Here is a 19,557-nt window from a genome sequence, read left to right as displayed (position 1 = left end):
CCTCCATGCATTTGTCATCTGCCACACAAACAAAGGGGGAATTTAATTGTTGATTTGGGTTTGCAGCCCCTGAATGCAGTAAGAGAAGCTGCAAGAGAAGGAAGAAGGGCAGGCGTGAAGGTTGACGGGTGGACCACAGGCAGGCAACAGGGGCACTTTTTTATTCCTGAACTTAGCCTTCCTCAGAGCTGGGCATCACGGGATTTAGCTGCAACCTGCTCATTGCTGCACTTCTTTTCCCCCAAAGCAAATGAGTTGTTACCAGTTCCTCTGTGTGAATAGGAACATGCACGTGGAAGGAGTTGCGCATCCTAGCCACCGCGTCTGACTTTGTTCAGACGCCAACACAGCTTGCATCGCGTGCCTGTCCGTGAACTGAAAAGACTGTCGCGGGGAAGCGAGATAAAGCCAGGGTTTTATGCGGGAAGAAATCAGTATTATTATTTTGGGTCTTTTTTGTTTTGTTTTTTGGCCTTTCCATGGGCAGGCAAACCCAGAGAACAGAGAGCCTACCCACCACCTGAGTGTCTCTGCAGGTCTGCTACCCAGTACAGTCTGAAACAGCAGCCTGGCCACCCCCTGGGAGCTAAATGCAGACTTTCAGGCCTACCTCAAACTACTGAATCCGAATCTGCAGTTAACAAGATCCCCAGCCGACTCAGTATTCACGTTAAGGCTGCAGAAGTACTGGCCAGGCTGGTGTTTGGAAGACACTATTTTACATGGAGTAAATACCAACCAACTAGCCATCTGAAGGATTTCATTTTCCACTTGAGTTGGATGAATGCCATTAATAGTAGGACAAAGTGAGTAGTTAAGTGGCTCTCAAAGTAGCTCAATCAGAGTTCAAATGAAATAAGTAAGTATGTGATTACTTGGAAAAGAAGTTGTCTTCTTACTAAGCTATAAAGTTTTAGGTACCAATGGAGAAAGATAAGAGTATAAATAGTAGCGATATCCAACTTAGGACACAAAAGGGTATCTTTGGTTCCCGCCACCCTCGCTGAGATACTGTTTTCCCTTGTGTACCTTGTTATGCATGAATATAAGCAGTAAATAGTATTTTCCCTATTCAAGGTCTTCTAACACATATAAGTACTTACTATATACATAGCCTCATGGCATTGAGATGAGGTTTCAACAATAACTAAGGTCTGGTCTCAACCTTCCAAGAGCTTATATGACAATAGAGAGGAGAGCATGAAAGGGGCAGTTCTGAGTAGTGGGCGCAAAACTGGACCCTTTTATGTATATGAATATGGATAAACGACCACAAAACACAGAAACCTCAGACCTGGGAGAAATCAAGGACAGGAGGAAGCAGCAGCCCCAGAGGAAGTACGTTATCCATGACTCTGCAAGGGTAGCAGAGCAGGTGCTCAGTGGAGTGGGAAGACCCCACTTCGGATGTCCATAGGCCGTATCAGACAGCCTGGATTCAGGCCTAGCTCCACATCCAGTTCCAGCTTTCTGCTACTGTACATCCTGGGAGGCCCCCAGCCATGGACCCTACCAGGCACGTGGGAGACCTGGATTGAGTTTCCAGCTCCTACCTGTGTTCTGGCTCAGCTCCAGTTGTTGCAGGCCTTTGAGGAGTTAACCAGAAGATGGAAGATCTCTTTCTCACTTGCTCTCTTGCTCTCTCTCTCTGACTTTCAAACTAATTTTAAATAAACTTTTTTCCCCTAATTTTTAAAGGAAATGATTACAGGAAGCCAAGATGGCAGGATTTATGGAGGGATATCAAAAGGCACTCTAGGCTTCGAAGAGCACAGGCAAGACCTGGAACACAAGCAGATGGTCCCTTCTCTCTCCCCAGAAAGTAAACCAGAACTTGGATTTGAGTATTAAATAGTACCACAAATCCCACATGGATTCTTGGGCTTTGCTGTTTTACTACTTCAATTAGAATGTGCTTTTATTATATTTTTTCTTAATAATATATTTGACAAAAACAATAACCCAATGCTCTAATAAGGCACGATCAGGGGAAAAAAATCAATACCTTGAAATCACACATTTTAACCAATAAAATCCATCCCATTACTTTTTATAATGGCATCTTGTTCTTAATCTTGTACAGGCTTTTTAGAAAGATTTCTTTAAAATATTTTCAAATGAAAACTCACTTTTTTAAAAATCCTAGTGAGCCCCACAGGACTTAATTCATGGTTGAGTCTAGCACACAATGGTTTTTCCATAAATGTGGGGTCAACTAAAGATCGCATTATTCAAACCTCTTTATGAACTCCCAAATCCTCTCTGGCTTCCTTGCATGTTCCGTGGAATATCAGCAGATTACAGGTAACAGAAAACCCAAGTAAAACTGACTTCAACTTCCTTTGTAATTGTCTTAACTTTCTCTTTACAACCAAAAGACAGCTACGGCATCACCAATCATCCATTTCTCACAGGGCAGTGTCCAAAGTCAGGAAAAGGTCATCCACTGCTCTGTGTTCATTTCTGAGAGCAAATAAAACATTCCCTGTGGTCACCCCAGTAGAGAGAAGCCCCTTAAGTCTCACTGCCCAGTGTCTCATCGAATGCCCAAACCAAAGCTACACACACTAGCAAGGGGATGGAATTACCAGGTTAAACAATCCAGCTTTCTCCCTCTGGGGCTTGAAAGGAAAGCATCAAATGTAAAACTCAAAGTCAGACTTTTATTGTCAGAAGGGAGGAGCACAACAGTTGTCCAGTGGCCAGTCAGCAATGACCACCACATCGGAGAATCTATGTTTACACAACAAAGAGCTTCAATTTCTAAAAATCTGCCGGACAGCCAAGAAACAGAATGTCTCTGATTTCCCAGCTCTACTTTTTGTATTCCTCTGCCTTTCCACTTACAGGTTTCTTTTTAAAGATGTCTAATGAACTCAACAAAATTACTGCATCTACAAACACAAGGTCCACCAGAGGCATTGAGGAAGCCGGTGTCTAAGGTCCACTGTATCCCTTTTGTCCTTTTTTTCTCACTCCCCACATCCCAATCAGTGTAAAAGATCCCTGACTCTGTTGCTTGTCATTGTTAAAGGGAAGAATTCACCCTATCAGGGTTGACTCCCTGGGCTCTCCTGCACCCACCTGCCACTTCCCATGGAGTCATCACTGTGAGAAAAGGATTTAGAGAAAATTATTGAGAAGCACCTGTTTCCCTTACAGAAGAAGTAGGGCTGAGCCCCTATTCTTAGAAGGCAGACATTTTCAACAATGCCCACAGCAGACACTTGCCCTTGAGTTTCATCACTGAGTGTTTGCATCCTGTTCCAAACCTAAATGAATCTCTGGCGAGGGGAATGTGATCATCGTGACTGCGACTACTGTAGGGGGTAGGGGCAGGCCTGTGGTCCACTGTGCTTTCCATGGTATCCCCCAGTGTCTGGCACAGAGTAGACACTCAAAACAAATCTTACTGCATGATTGACCAAATCCACCATGTCTCTGTTACTGGCCAGCCATAAATCTTTCTTCATTCCAAGGGGGAGAGTTTATTGTTTCTCCTTAATAGAGCAAGTGACCACAAAAAAAGAAAGCATGGGGGCTAAAACTTAGACTGTCCTTAACTCTGCTCAGGTGAAAAGGACAATGGGTAGTTCGGAAATGTACTGGTTTGAATGAAGACAGCTTGAAACAATCAGATCTGGGTGCCACTGGTGCCAACAATTACTCTGAGCTTTGCTGAGGTGGGGGACAGGCACCATCAGTGTTTAAGAGCCTGAGCCTTCATCATTTCCATTCATTGTCAGGGAGAAAAGGGAAATTGACATGTTCTAAATCAATGAAAAGTTTTCTGCATGATTCAATATTAACAGTTAATAAAAATCTATCAATTGGCAAGTGGTATAGGAAAAAAAAAAACCTCTTCTGAGGTTGTAAATCAGAGATAGCAATTCAAGCAAGGCCGGTCATTAGCGTATTGGGGGTAAAAATCCATAGATGATGCCCAGTCAATCACAGGTCTCCTATCCTTAAGCACGGAAGTCACATTAAGTTTCAAGTATCAGCTGACTTTTCCTAATATTGCTCAGTGCATAGATTTAGAAAAAAATAAGTAAATAAATAAACTAAAAACCAATTTGTGGATGCCTGCTCTTTAAGACATCTAGCTCACTAATTGCAAAATCTATTAGGAACATTCGCCCAGCCTCAAAGTGTTGGCTGATCCTAGGAGCAGTGCTAAATGAAAAGCTGTCTCTGTTGCAAGTAAACAAAGCACTTACTGCAGTTTCTGGCTATAATGCTGTTTCTCCTGTGGGTTTTGAAAATGACCTTCCTGTAAGCATCAAGGACTATAACTTTTTAGATAAAGAAACTTGTTCTTGTTGTAAGTCTAGGTCAGGATCATTCCCCCTGTAGCCTACAGTTTTCAAAAGCAGAAGAAAAAGTAATCCAGAATTTAAAGGGAAAAAAAAAAAGACCCTGTTTCCAGAATGAAGTTCCCTGTCAGCCTGCCTTGGGCCTTAGGTGGAGAAGCCGAGATTAAAGAGTCAGTATTCTTTTTCATGTTTCATCTGCCAGTTTTGTGAATGTAGAAAGAGAACTAGTGGCTACAGCCAAGCACCCAACTGTGGTATTAAGTAGGAAGTGTGATTCGAGCACACCCCCCTTATTCACACACACACACACACACACACTTTAGTGAATACAAAAATAATTTTTGCGTCTCCTGCAGAAGGCACCTGCTCCCTGTTCTCCACAGCCATTGAGGAAGGTACCTCCAGCAGGGGGTGCAGGGCCCTGCAGATGGGTCCTCCTGTCGCCATGATGACAATGAAGCTCTTTGTTCAGCTGTGTGAATGTCAAGTGTGGACTCTGCCGATGACCTCACCATTTCCTATTTATTCTATACTTACCTGAAGGCACCACGTATTGCAGCTTTTTAATGCATATGCAAACCGCTAAAATGTCCTTTTGTGGAACACTTTTGCTAAAAGGCTGGTTTTGAGATGAGTTCTGCATCTCCTCTTGAAACTGCGTTCGGGCTGCTTCCTTCTTTCTGAGACACAACTCGCTCACTATTTAGAATCTTTGGCTTGGCTTTTGCAAGACAGTCCCACAGGAAGAGAGCATATCTCCTCCCACATCCCTGAGGGCAAACGTGGACTGATGTGTTTCGATTTACTAACAGAATTAACGTTCTTGCCCCAGACACTGGCTTCCTTTATGTCCTTTCAGGCAAGGCTCTGTGTCTGTGGACAAAGTTTTCCCAAGGAAAACTGAACTCTCTCTGTTGGTTCCTGTGTGTGGGGCCATGGATGCGAGCTTCAGCAGATCTGGGGGCTACAGCCACCGTCCCCCCCCCCCCAAACAGGATGCTTCCTCTATGCAAACATGTAAGCTCCAACCACAAGAAGAGGTGACAATTTAAAAAGATATTCAATAAAACTTAGCATCCCCTCTTTTGGGGGGAAAGGTGCATTTGATGGAAAAGGTTACATACTCTAAAACTAAGCACTCGGTAGCTTGCTTTGGATGGACCTGTATTTGCCAGCTTACGTCACAGTTCGGGGGTAGGGGTGCTCTTTTGACTCCACTGTCCAGAGACATTTGCTCATGGTTCTCTAATTGTCAGAGGCGCAGAGCCAGGACAGTTCGACCAGGAGGCTTCAGATCTCTCCGTCTGTCTCTGCCGGGTCCCCCCCGGGTCCCCCTCCCCCCGATGTGCGAGGCCACCCCTGGTTAGAGCGCAGTTTCTGACTGACACGCTTTGGGCGTGGAGGGTATGGTGGTGCTGAGGACAGCGTCTCGGATTTCCTAGGGCAGTAGCAGCCAAGAGCATTGGTACCCGGTGCTGCCTTCGACCTCAGGGTGCGAAGGAGCAAGCTCCTGTGGGTGGCAGGGGCATGCACAAGTCGATCTGTAGCCAGGTGAGACTGTAAGTGAAGCTATGAGAGTGCATAGCTCTGTGTTTTCCTTGTACAATCGAAAGAGAGGCCATGTCCAAGTTTTGAAAGCCTCAAACGGAAACTCAGTCTCCCAAGCGCAGCTGGAAAAACCCGATTCTAGGGATGGTGTGACACAGACCTGTGGATTCAGGGAGGGACTCACAGGGTACCCAACCCCCACATTTTGGACCAGCGGGAAAGTGAATTTTGAACAAACCAAAGATGCCAAGTCGTGTGTTAGAAGTCCACAGGCTTCCGGACAGGATATTAAAAATCTAGTCCACGGCCATATGTCCTTTGCTTCCTTCCCTTTCGACTTTGCACCCATGGTAAAGAATTTACTCCTGGGCGTGCTGGTTTGAAGGGTGTCTCTCTTTGGCAAGGAGCAATTAGCTGTCCTGGAACAGACTAACTCTGATAGTCTCCCATTTCTCCCCATGATCCACACCGAAAGCAACAGCTACTGGATTCGAGGAAAAACAGTGACGTTTTTGCATGTGGTTTGCCAGTTAGCTAGTATAGTGCATGCTAAAAATCTCTTCCAAACTGGCTCCAAGGTTGCTTCTCCTTGGGAGCTGATTAGGACCACGTAAGTGCAGGAAAAGCTGTCAGACCCTGCCTCCAGCGGCTGGAATGATCCCACTGGCAAGCCAGTGTGCCTTTTTTTTTTTTTTTTTTTTTTTGGAAAGTAAGACACTTCATAGCAAAGCCATAAATTTGTATTGCAGAGCCCCAAACAAAAACGATTCCATGTTCCTTTTTAAAGAGCAAAATTCCACTGGGGCTTCTTCGCTGGGACCTCCTGAAAAAGGAAAGCAGCTTGGGCAGTGGTTGGTCACCATGTGCTGCTTCCACGGCCTGGGACTAAAATCGACGGCCTCTCTGTAGTTAGCTAGTGCCCCCTGAGGCAGGGTATCATCCAGGAAGAACTTGGCCCCAGCAGAGAATCAGGATGGAAGACTACGGTAGGTTTCCCCATTAAGAATTGTTGGTCAGACTGGCCCTGAGCCTGACCACGGCTCCACTCCTAATCGTGGTCACCAGCTCACCCCAGTGGCCTGCCCAGCCTGCTTTGTGGTTGTCACCATGCTAAGTTAAGCCCAACAGCTGTGTCCCCAAGGAATCCCTCAAGGGGGCCCTTCTTCAGGGGCATTGTAGCTAACTTCTGTCATGGAAATTCACCTGTCCTTTCTCACGTTTAGGTCTCCTGTCTCTGTTGGATGGCCCCTGGCCTGGGTGATCAAGAACGCAGTGTTCATGCATTCCCCGGCCCTAATCAACTCCTAGTTATCTTCTCAGCAAACAGAGATTTAAACAGACCCAGAATCCTCTTGTCCTAACTCAAAAACAATGATACCCTGTCAGGCCTTCAGCAAATAAGTCTCTCAGCCACTCCCCGGTACCAAGCAGGAGACCGCCAGGGAGGCGGAGGTTTGGCTAGGTATCTAGTTGAGAAGTAGCACTCAGCTTTTCAGTAAAAAGTTACTAGGAAGGGAGTGGGCTGATCTTTTTGTTGATTCTGCAAATTCTATCTTAGGATTCCTTTATCCCTCTGCCCCTTCGTATACCCTGTGTTCTGAGAATTTGTGGGTTGGTTTGTTTGCTTGGAGGTATTCTGCTTTGGTTTTGCCTGCTTTGGTCAAGTTCAGTCCGGAGTCCCCAGGCAGGCTGGGCTGATCTGGTTCTGCCATCTCGAGGTTTTCTTTCCACCATCCTAAAAAGAGGCTTCTCCGCTTTCTTTGCTTGTGTTAAAAAATACTGGCAGCATCTGCAACGATTCCTTATCCGAGGTACAAAGCAGATGGACACACAGACCACTGACCACTCCTGAAAGTTTTCCCAGTGAAAACGGCGGGCAGGATTACATAACCCGTCGTTCGTTCCCTGCTCGTAGTTAAGCAGGTCGAGCAGATTTGAATAAAAGCACATCTTGTTGCACGCAACAGTGGTTTGACGGAAGAGCTGTATGGCAGAGTCAGTATTTTACTGCTTTCAGCTTCACCACTCGGTTTGTAACCCAGGAAGCCACGCGTGCGGAATGGCAGGACGTACGATTGCCTACAAAAGCAGAGTGTTATGCTACCTGTGGAGCCTGGCCACGGTCAGAAGGGTGCAGACTGGGCCCTTAAAATACCCTCAACTGTTGAGTTATCTCAGTCTGGAACTTGCCACACTTTGAGACACTCATCAGAGTGAGGCTCTCCCAAGGAATGGTGAAGATGTAAGTATTAAATTTTACAACCAGCCATTTGGCATATTGTGAGAAGAAAGAGAGCCTGGGAGAAAAACCTCCAAGTTTATATGTTTATGGAGATAATATATGGAGGGTTGATATTTGATCACTTTCAGAACCGGGAAGAGAAGCTCGGGATGTGATGGGAAAGCCGCAGCAGCCTTCAACAAGGCTTTTTTCCAAAGTGACTTCCCTCTACCCGTCCACACCCCCCCCCAAAAAAAAATCAAAATGTACTTCATGAAACTATTGTATATGAAGCACTTATTAGCCGTAATTAAATGGACAATATGAATTTACTACGTCTTTAGGACTCTGGCTTGTTCTGGTTTAGAGCAAGATGATTAATGCAAATACATATTACTTGAGATAACCATTTAGCAGCTAATTTAGCCAAATTTATTACAGCAGTTAGAGGTTTTTCATTTTAGCAGACGGAGACAAGGACATGCCAAAAGTGGGAGAGGTAGACGAGTGCACACTGCCCTCTAGTGGCCGGCCAGCTGGTGCGCTTTGGGGAGGGGGCGCCGAGCGGCAGCTTTTGCACATTTCCGGCATCCTTATGAACCCTTGCCGTCCATAGCACTTTATTTCAGGGGATGATTTACTGCACTTTCCCCCTTTTACTAGCTTACGAGGATCCAGATACAAATCAAATCAATTTCAACTTGGCAAGATTTTGGTTAAAGTATCATTTTTAACATCTGCATTTTAAAGCTCTCTTTCAGTGGGTATTTAATGGCACCGATCCCCATTACTGATTGTTTTTACTTGTTCCTTCATTTGGGGCCATATTTCAGAGTCCGTGTGGAGCTGTCACTCTGTCTGGCTCTCGCCAAGTCAATTCTGTGCCTCCCTTAGGCCAGTGTTTTTCTGACTCAACTGGGGAACTTATTCTGTTGCAATGTGCAACAAAGTCTCACCAGAATTCCTCCCCACCCCTCAACTGACCAATGTAAATGTAGTTCATCCAAGGACTATATATTCCGTTAGACAAGATCAAAAGGGACCACTGTGTACAGACGCTGGCCAATATTGCTCGCAATGATCAAAGACAGCAGGCTAAGACATCCTCTGAACCATTCAAATATCCAGAATTTCCAAGAGGTCTACCTCGAAGCTAGGAGTAAATCGCATGCACATTTGCCCTTCTTCCCAGCTGACGTCAAACCCAGTGACAATATCCACACCACATTAGGTGTTCTGTGAGCCAAAAAGATTTGTAGTCCTTTTAGTCTTCCTTTCACGCCATGGCTGCCCAAAACGGAATAAAGTCTCGCTACAAATGCCTGAATCCCCCCCACTCCAGGGCTGCCGCTCCACTGAATTGCTGATTTCCTATTTGTCCTCTTAATGGCCTTGTGCATACAATATGTGCTTCTACAAAGCATACAGGGGCTACCCAAGACTTGGTGCAGGACCTCCTGTTTCTAGGATTGAGGATTTTGCAACGATGAAAATCATCTCACCCTAGTCTTAATGCAATGCCTTCTGTTGTGTTTTTGCTTTTTTCCTAGTGCTGAACAAGGGTCAGTGTGTGACGAAGTATTATCGTTGGATGCAGAAGAATGGAGGATATATTTGGATACAGTCTAGTGCCACCATAGCCATCAATGCCAAGAATGCAAATGAAAAGAATATCATCTGGGTGAATTACCTTCTTAGGTATATTTCTAATTCTTTTTTTTTTTTCAAAGTTTCTGTCTCAGTGACCAACTTTGCAGTGCTCCAGTTAATAGCTGACATGTGAGTGTTACCTGTTGACAGCACCTAGTGTGGAATTTCATGGCAGTGCTGCTCTTTCAGCCATGAGATTCAAAGAAATGTGAGAAGATCTAGCTATGTTGCAAGAGACCTACACGGAAGAGTTGCAAGATTTTCAGTAATTCTTGGACTCTCAACATGTGGGCAGCTCTTCAAAAGTTGCTTTGGTTTCCCCATGAACACTCAGGCCACATAAAGAATACAGACTTTTGCCTGCAGTGCAAGCAGTTTCTTAAACAAATAACTTCCTTATCCTCACCACCCGCACATGCACACTCACCCTCTCCAGTCCCTGAGCTAAGGGGGGTTGGGAGAAAATAGCAGGGGTTCGTTTTCTTCTTCTCTTTCATCCATTTGACACCCTCGGCTTATTGCCTAGGGTTTCATCCCCTAAGTATTAAAGGGTGGGCCAGTGGTATGAGTGGCTTCGCCAGAAACCACGCGAATCTCCTTAGCAACGTAAAGGCAGTGTTCTCTTGTCCACTGTTCCAGGATCTCAGGCCAGTTTGACATCTCTTAAAATCTGGCCTCAGGTTTATATCCCATGAACAACTCCAAGTTCAATGATTTCTTAAATTCTGGAATGAGATATCTTTTTTTCTTTCCCCATCAACTTTCTATCTTTGCATATGAAGCAGCGGAACTGTAATCGAGACCAACAGACCACATGGCCTGAGCTGGGGGGCCAGCTTTCTGGGGAGTCCTCTGTCAGTCCTGTCACGAAGCCGTCACAGCACTTGGCCTGGCTTCCCTCCACCACCATCTCTCTAGTCTTTGGCTTCTGTGGGCCCAGTGCCACCCTGGAGAGCTCATATGGTAGGAAAACTCATGAATGGAAGTTGGTGTGCTTTGGCTGATAATTCAGACAGGGAGGATCTGGATCTTATTTTTCTTTGAGACAGCCCAATGGGGCTGAGATGCTAACAACCATGGCTCATCAGCACCGGCCCTTCAGTGTTTCACATACTTTGGTGATGGCTCAAAGGCACAAATGGGCTTGCTACCAACAGCATATCAATCAGACACTAATGATTATCGCTCTAGAGAGGGCCTTAATGTATACCACTTAAAAGAGTCTTCATTTATCTCCTTTCTTTTTCCTTTTCTGACCTCTTCTGCTCTACATTAATTCTCACTAAAGGTAAAAGTATGTGTATTTAATGTAGCTTTCACCAAGGCTCAATTTTCCTGCAAACTATCCCCTGTATTGGAGCCATCTTCAACAAGGATCCCAACATCAAGAAATCCTTTTACATAGAGTTTTCTGGTGCAGGTTATAAAGCTCATATGGCAAACAGAAAAATAGAATGAGATATTTTGGCATTGACATTCTTCTGTTAGGAAAAAGTGGTATTGTGCCAAAGAGACTCTGTACCATTAAGAATTCAACACTGGTAACAGGAACACTATAGGCTATGAGTCTCCCATACTAACATAATGGAGGGTACTGAAGTCATCTATAGGGTTGCTACTCCTCTTTTGTAAGAGTTCTTACTATCTGGAGATATCTTACTGCCTCCTTACCGTCATCCTCCCCATAAGTCCCTACTCCATCCCCAGTGGAGGGAGGAAGAAGGTCCAAGGACAAATCAATCTATGCAACTGTTGACCAACCATTGATCACTGAGCCTGGGATTGAATGGTACAGGCTTATGAGTGTTGGTGATTCTGTTCCATTACATTCCATATGGACAAGAAGAAAGTAGTTTGGGTATTCAAGACTAGTGTCCAGGCCCAAGAACTCAAATCTCAGATGTGTCAGGCCGGTTTCAGTTGACCCAAAGGCCCACCACCCTAAGGTCAATGACAAAAGACTCTAAGTTGGAGGACAAGTGACCTGAGAATCCCCTTGATAGCTGGACCAAAGGGAACTCCTGTGGATGGGCGTTAGTGGAGGAAACTCCAGCAGGCTGACCACATGCCGGCGTCACTGCTGTAGACTAGAGAGCTAATACAAAAAGCAGGTGGCCTTGGCACAGTTGCAACTACTCTAGTTTGATTCTCTTTGCCTCCTTCCTGTCTGTTCTTCCTTGAGCAATACTTCTTCCTTCCCAGAATTCCTCACTTCCAGCCCCCATTCAGCCTTTACCTTCCTTGTTCTGAAATTTCTACTCTTCCGGTCTTCTTCCCATGGCTTAAGAGAATTATAGACTCTTCAAGTATTCAGAGACCGCAAAGTGCTAAGTCCATCTTCTCCCCATTAGTCTTATCTGATTATCTAGAGAAAGCTTTGCTGCGGAAGCTAATTCTCACTAAGGCGGAAATGCTTGATAATTCATCTTAGTGAATTAACCCTCCCAGGGACACTTGCAGTTTTAAGTAGTTACTGAAACAGTGACTCTTCAATATAGGCATTTCACTAGGGGTTGGCTAATGAGTCCGTGATCATCTGTTGTGTGTGTGTGGCTAGCCGTCACGCCTAGTACGAGCAACACTTCCCACTTTCAGCACCTCTGCTTGGCACCCATCAGGCAAGCCTTGGAATGGCATTTCCAGCTCAGACTGACCGAACGTGCCCTCTGTTCCAGAAGTGACTTGCTTCTCAATTAAAAATACAACATTAAGCACATTTGTGCCAACGGGGTTAGATCCGTTCTCTTTCACACTGGGACTCTCCCCCACTGCAATCAGAGTTCCAGCTAACAAGCCACAGGTGTACACCACATGAACAGATGAAAATGTGATTGTAATGGGTGTGTTGACAGTTCAGTAGCCAGAATCCATGCATCCCAAGGTGCACCTGTGCATCTGTCAGATCGTTAGGCACAGAGGGCTCTGCCCCCACCCCCTAGCTTTGGAACCATCCGAACAGCTGAGAAGCTACATCCAGTGACCAAGACAAGGGTTCCGAGGCAGTGGACTCATTGGGAGCCCAAGAGAAGACAGGGCCCAGCAAGGGGGTATGGGAATGAGCTGTGGAGAGTGCTTGTCATCCCCCTTCCCCCAGGTAGCACACTGGGAGGAATGTCAAGCAGCAGAGTTCCTGGCCCCCAGTGGTACCTGATTATTTAAAAGCCTTTTAGTGGCTTTCATGCACATTTGGGTATTCAATCATTGTACTATGGTGTACCTGTACCCTGGCACACACACACACACAACACACAGAATCCAAGCATGTGTCAAAGTGCTCTGAAGAACTAAGGAGTGTTCTCACATTTAGTCTGCTAACCTCAACTCCAGAAGCGTGGGGCCAGGAGTAGGGGAGAAGCCGGTCTCTAGCGCACTGTGCAGAATGGACACCTGCCCGCCTGATGACTGCCTCCCTTCCCCCACAGCAATCCTGAGTACAAGGACACCCCCATGGACATAGCACAGCTCCCCCACCTGCCGGAGAAGACATCGGAGTCCTCGGAGACCTCGGACTCTGAATCAGACTCTAAAGACACCTCAGGTATTACAGGTATTACTTCTCCATGTTCTGCAGGACTGGCTTGCCTTTCCAAATGTCAGGGGTGGCAGCGACCAAGGGGCCACGGTCAAGTGTGAGAGAGAGACATTCCAGACCAAGTTATTACTGAGGCTCGTCTCTCTCCACACGCAAGTGTCATTACTTCTATACCACTACACACGTGTGTATAACAACACGTAAGATGATGTATTCATACATGCTTGCTTGTGGAGGCACAGTGCATCACACACACTCTCACACAGATACACACAGAGATTAGTTTAGCAGTCAATGTCAGACCTCCCCCTCCACCCTCTCCAGCCACACAGAAGGAACCCTGCCCTAAGCCCATAGCTAGCTGTGGCCTTGTCACTAGATGCAGGTACCAGGTGCAGCACTCTCCAGGACAGCCTGAGACTCTGAGTCTCCCATGATCACGTCCTCACCAAGCTGGGATTGACCTCTACAGTCGGATGCTCCATGGCATCAGTAAATAACCTCTTTCAGTGTGCTGGACCGTTACTTCTGAATATAAGCAGCACAAATCCACACTTCCCATTCCTAGTTCTTTTGCGAAGCAGACTTCCTAAGTAGTTCCTTGGCGCACAGGAAAGTTAATATACAAATTTACTTTTCCTCCACTCCCCAACTTCCCTCTGGGACACACAGAGATTAGGAACACACAACTTTACAGAACTGTACAGCTATCAAAACATCTTACATCCTTTGCCCCCCCCCCCCAATGCTACCGAAGGGGAGAGGAAGATGAGTAGTTCCAGCCTGCCAGCCAGAAGCGTCAGGGCGCACCCCCTCAATCTTCCAAGGTTGTGTTACTAGGAAAATCTATTCCCCTAGAAATGCAGCAGCTGGCTAGGGTTCCCATGCAACCATCCCAGCCGTCAGGGAGGTGGAAGAAGGCAACCGCATGTGCCCAGGCTCTTGGTTGTTTTCCTGTCGCCCACATAGTATTCACTTGACAGTTACTTGCTATGGTAGAGGTTCTATTCTCTGCACCTTATAGAGGATACAGTACTCAGAGAAACAGACAAAATCCCCCCCATACTCCCACTGGGGCTTCTATTCTAGCAGAGGAAAAGAGAAGGAAATAAAAGATGTGTGGTGAGTCTCAAGTGCTATGCTGAAAAAGCTTCATAGCAACTCGGAGAGTGGTTTGCAATAGGAATAAATATTCACCAGCAACAGGGGCAGGACTATGGAAAGCCACCTCGCATCCCGGCCCTTTGCTGACTACCCCCTCACTTCCTGCAGCCCCCTGGGTAACTCTTCTCGAAGTTTCCTGTGGCCAAGAACCACCTAGCGATCTGCTGCAAATGCAAAAGCTGATGCAGGAAGTCCGGGGTACAGAGAGTCTGCGTTTGTTAACAGGTGGCCCGGATCCCCTGATCCACGCCTAACTGAAAACGTCCAGCGAACCCAAGGCCCCCGCTAGAGAGAAAGCCCCAGAAGGTGGTGGACAAGACCCCCGTGTCCGCTCCCTCCCGGCTCTGCCCCGCCCTGCTAACTGCCTCTTCCCTCTCTCTCTCTCTCTCTCTGTCGCACCCCCCCCTCGCTCCCGCCACGTGGGTCGCGGGCCCCCTCGCAGAGGACAACGAGAACTCCAAGTCGGACGAGAAGGGCAACCAGTCGGAGAACAGCGAAGACCCGGAGCCCGACCGGAAGAAGTCCGGCAACGCGTGCGACAACGACATGAATTGCAACGACGACGGCCACAGCTCCAGCAACCCCGACAGCCGCGACAGCGACGACAGCTTCGAGCACTCGGATTTTGAGAACCCCAAGGCGGCCGAGGACGGTTTCGGCGCACTGGGACCCATGCACATCAAGGTGGAGCGCTACGTGGAGAGCGAGTCGGACCTGCGGCTGCAGAACTGCGAGTCGCTCACGTCGGACAGCGCCAAGGACTCGGACAGCGCGGGCGAGGCGGGCGCGCAGGCCTCCAGCAAGCACCAGAAGCGCAAGAAGAGGCGGAAACGGCAGAAGGGCGGCAGCGCCAGCCGCCGGCGCCTGTCCAGCGCGTCGAGCCCTGGCGGCCTGGACGCCGGCCTCGTGGAGCCGCCGCGGCTGCTGTCCTCGCCGCACAGTGCCTCGGTGCTCAAGATCAAGACGGAGATCTCGGAACCCATCAACTTCGACAACGACAGCAGCATCTGGAACTACCCGCCCAACCGGGAGATCTGCAGGAACGAGTCCCCCTACAGCATGACCAAGCCCCCCAGCTCTGAGCACTTCCCGTCCCCGCCGGGTGGCGGCGGCGGTAGTGGCGGTGGCGGTAGTGGCGGTGGTGGCGGTGGTGGTGGCGGCGGCGGAGGGCTGCACGTGGCCATCCCCGACTCGGTCCTCACCCCGCCAGACGCCGACGGCGCAGCCGCCCGCAAGACTCAGTTTGGCGCATCGGCCGCCGCGGCTTTGGCCCCGGTCGCCTCCGATCCGCTGTCGCCCCCGCTCTCGGCGTCCCCGCGGGACAAGCACCCCGGCGGCGGGGGTGGTGGCGGTGGGGGAGGCGGCGGCGGAGGCGGCAGCGGGGGCAGCGGCGGCGGCCCCAGCGCGTCCAACTCCTTGCTGTACACTGGGGACCTGGAGGCACTGCAGAGGTTGCAAGCGGGCAACGTGGTGCTGCCGCTGGTGCACCGGGTGACCGGGACCCTGGCCGCCACCAGCACGGCCGCGCAGAGGGTCTACACCACGGGCACCATCCGCTACGCGCCCGCCGAGGTGACCCTGGCCATGCAGGGCAACCTGCTGCCCAATGCGCACGCTGTTAACTTCGTGGACGTTAACAGCCCCGGCTTCGGCCTCGACCCCAAGACGCCCGTGGAGATGCTCTACCACCACGTGCACCGGCTCAACATGTCGGGACCGTTCGGCGGCGCGGGCGGCGCGGCCAGCCTCACGCAGATGCCCGGCGGCAACGTGTTCACCACGGCCGAGGGACTCTTCTCCACGCTGCCCTTCCCCGTGTACAGCAACGGCATCCACGCGGCGCAGACTCTGGAGCGCAAGGAGGACTGAGCGGCGCGGGGTCCCCTCGGCGCCTCCCTCTCCACCCTTCCTTCTTAGCACTTTGGATTCCAGCAGGTCAGCGTCTTCTGCGACACCACGGCCCCCAGACCACCCCCGCTTTCTTTGCCTTGACTCCTTCGTTCCTGTAAAGATAGGTTTATTTTTTTGCCTTCCGAGGCTCCGACCACCGGTTGCCTGCCGCTCTGTCTTCTTCCTCCGCCACGTGTGTCGGGTCCCGTTGTGTTCTATCCCTTCTGCATCTTTATTAAGATGTCTTTCGTGTGTATTTGCCTCTGCCATAGAATACTCACTCTCGTGGGCCAGAGATTCCTCGAGCGACGACCATTGGGCTTTCTTCCGGAAAGATCTTGATATGATCAAGATGGAAAGAGACAAGCATAGAAACCGTGTGCCCTGTCTGACGAAGTCAAAGGAAACGGGCTGGGGTGTTGGTTTCTGTTCCTGATTGCTTTCCAAATAGGGGAATAATATTTTAGAATTTTATGCAGAATTTAATTCTCTTTTTATGGTTGAGATTTTAAGATTTTTCTTACTTGCACATAAAAAATAATTTGGGTTCTTAAGCTTAATTTCTGGCCTGTGACTAGAATGTTTAAAAAAAAAAAACAAGTTGGACTAAATGTTAATTACTGAAACATTAACTTAATTTCTAAAACCATGGTGCTATCATTTATTAATCTGTAATGTCTTCATACAAAATGCAGCTCCTGTGCTGGGTTTTGGAGGAAAAAAAAAAAATGTGTTCTGTCCTGGTGTGAGTGTTGCTGCAGTCTCCTTGGTTAGTTAAGACAAAGCCCTCATTAACATTTGCTGCAAGACATAAAATGTTTTACCTCCCAACTAACAAACATAGCCTCACATGAAGTTTCATGCATCAGGAAAGCCCTTTTTAAAGGGGTTTTTGGGGAAACTCAAACTGATCTGAGGAGCGATTTTAGGTACATATTGCCTTTTGTTGAGCTTTTTCCTTGTTCTCTTACTCAGTCTGAGGCTAACTCTGCAACTTCAGTAACACTTCTGAGTATAAGAAGGGAAAGTGCGTAACTACGTACCACGTTTTGGTTTTTTTCATTTCTTGCTAAAAACCGAAAAGGAAGGTTGTATGTTGGGGGACTGATTGGATGGCATTTATGGAATTTCTTTCCCTTTGGTTCTTCCTTCTCAGTTGAAACCAGAAAGTTTTAAGACTAAAGAATGGGTTACTAAGCTTCTGACAGATAACTGCAACTGAAAGCTGCACATTAAGTAAATTAAAAAAACAGAAAAAGAAAAAAAGGAAAAAAAAAGAAAAAAAAAGGAAAAAAACATCCTATTTTGTCTTTGTTGCCAGAAATCAGTGTGGTGTCAAATACTCCAAATGACTGTCAAGTATAAATTCTTCTTCCACTTCATTTTTGGCAGCTGTTTGCTAAGGCATCTAATAACAGATGTGAGAACTGTAATGTGTACGGTGTGTACGTGTCCTTGGCTGTCAGTCCCATTGCAGTTTCAATGTGTGTTGCTATATGCAGTATATACTAAGCTGACGTAGTTGTTTTGTCCGTTGTCTTCTCTGTGCTCTATCTCTAGTCCGGAGTGGAACAGTCCCATTCCTGCAGTCCTAGTGAATCAGTGATTCTTGGGGGTTAGTGGTTTTTGTGTGGTGGCCTTCCTCTGTAACGTCACCCTATGCTGCTCCTACTGTCTGTGACCCTTCTGTTCTCCTTTTTAAAGTTCCTGCCGTTGCTTCGCTGATGTATATTGTCCCTACCTCACCTTCCTCTCCCTCCCTCTCCCTCCTCTTCTTTCCTTTCCCCATCTCCAAAATCTTCTTCATTCTCAGAGATAAAAAGACTCTTAACTAGCTCAAGGTGAATGGAGCCATTTTTCCCACAATGGAATTCTGGGTAGACTCTCTCTTCCAGAGTGCCACACAAAGCACTGAAGAGAAATGCTCAGATGTATTACCTAATCAATGCCATAGAGCCTCAGCTGTTCACATTCCCAGAGTCCCTTGTGCTCTACCTATAAGCAGTGGGTGCTTTTCTTTGGTTCCCTTCCAGGTTGGCTGATGGAGCAATACATAAAGCAATTACCAGTGAGACAGAAAATTATTTCAAAGGTCAACCAACATCTGAAAACACAAAAACAAAACGGGAGGGGGTAATGGAATATAGAATCGTTATATATATATATATATATTTGTTTATTCGTGCAATGCTAATAATAGTAACTCGGCTGTCCTTTGAATATCACTGTGTTGAGTGGATTCCTCCAGGACTTTTGATTCTGTGAGTTGGGCCCAAACCATGATCGAATCCTAAGAACGAGACGTGAAATGCCACAGCTTTTCCTAGTACACTTACTTGAAGGATTTAAGTGGGGTTGGAAGGTGAAGAAGGCCAATCGAGAAATTTAAAGATTAATTTTTGGAAACTCTGCTCTAGCTATTGAACAATCAAAGGAATGCACCTATCAGCTACAAAAAAAAAAAAAAACAGCTAGACAGCTGGGTTTTTTTTTTTTCTTTTATAAATGTTTCTGTGTTGTGTCAAGATGATTTCTGGTGATTTAAACTAACAGATAATCACAGCTGCTGTCTAAATCCATAGTGTTTAAAATGACAAAATGAAAAAAAAACACTTCATTACCTGTGAAGACTGTGTCTGTGTTTTTAACTTTTCTTGTACAAATATATGAGAACTTTTATGAGGAGACTGGTGCCAAGTAGCTGAATAATGGGGAAAGGGATATCTGTTCGTAAAAATCTTAGCAGTGTTACCAACTCTACAATATATATATATATAAAATTAATTAAAACGTTACAAAGCGACAGCTATGGTACATTTGTTTTGTGTGAAGCTAACCGGACCTAACTTCCTGAGTGCCTGGCTTATTTTGAAACATTTTTTTTTCATTGACCATTGATAATGCTGCAAATCAGAAATGTACATACTTCATTTACAACAGGGTTCTTTTTATACTTTTGTAGATTCTCATACATGTCACATACATGGTTGTCTTTATGTAACTTAATTTTTTCATCTGCAGGTGCCATTTTCATAATAAACTTCTCTTGGATTTGTTACTATCTGGCATCATTTCTTTTACATGAAACCATCCAAACTAATGAGTGCTGGTAGTATTTGTTTAAGCAGGTACCTTGGTCATTTTTATTTAAAAAAAAAAAAAAAGTAAAAGTAAAAAAAAAAATGCATCCATTATTCTGCTAGTTTTGAAAAAAAAAAAAAAAGGCATAGCTGTGG

General features: G+C 46.7%; 1 protein-coding gene across 2 annotated transcripts in view; it reads left to right on the top strand.

Moving 5' to 3' along the window:
- The window catches only part of NPAS3 (neuronal PAS domain protein 3), a 913,697-nt gene extending 894,357 nt beyond the window's left edge, over window positions 1–19,340 (top strand). For both annotated transcript variants that reach the window (XM_062205293.1, XM_062205292.1), the window contains exons 10-13: window positions 9,636–9,783; window positions 13,158–13,282; window positions 14,874–15,563; window positions 15,600–19,340. In XM_062205293.1, coding sequence (XP_062061277.1) covers window positions 9,636–9,783; window positions 13,158–13,282; window positions 14,874–15,563; window positions 15,600–16,300 — 1,664 coding nt within the window. In that variant the 3' untranslated portion in view covers window positions 16,301–19,340. The remainder of the gene's footprint in view (window positions 1–9,635; window positions 9,784–13,157; window positions 13,283–14,873; window positions 15,564–15,599) is intronic.
- Window positions 19,341–19,557: the final 217 nt, after the last annotated feature.

Source organism: Lepus europaeus, chromosome 11, assembly GCF_033115175.1.
Source record: "Lepus europaeus isolate LE1 chromosome 11, mLepTim1.pri, whole genome shotgun sequence".
In the NCBI taxonomy this organism is placed as follows: domain Eukaryota; kingdom Metazoa; phylum Chordata; class Mammalia; order Lagomorpha; family Leporidae; genus Lepus; species Lepus europaeus.
This window is presented reverse-complemented; position numbering and strand designations above follow the sequence as displayed.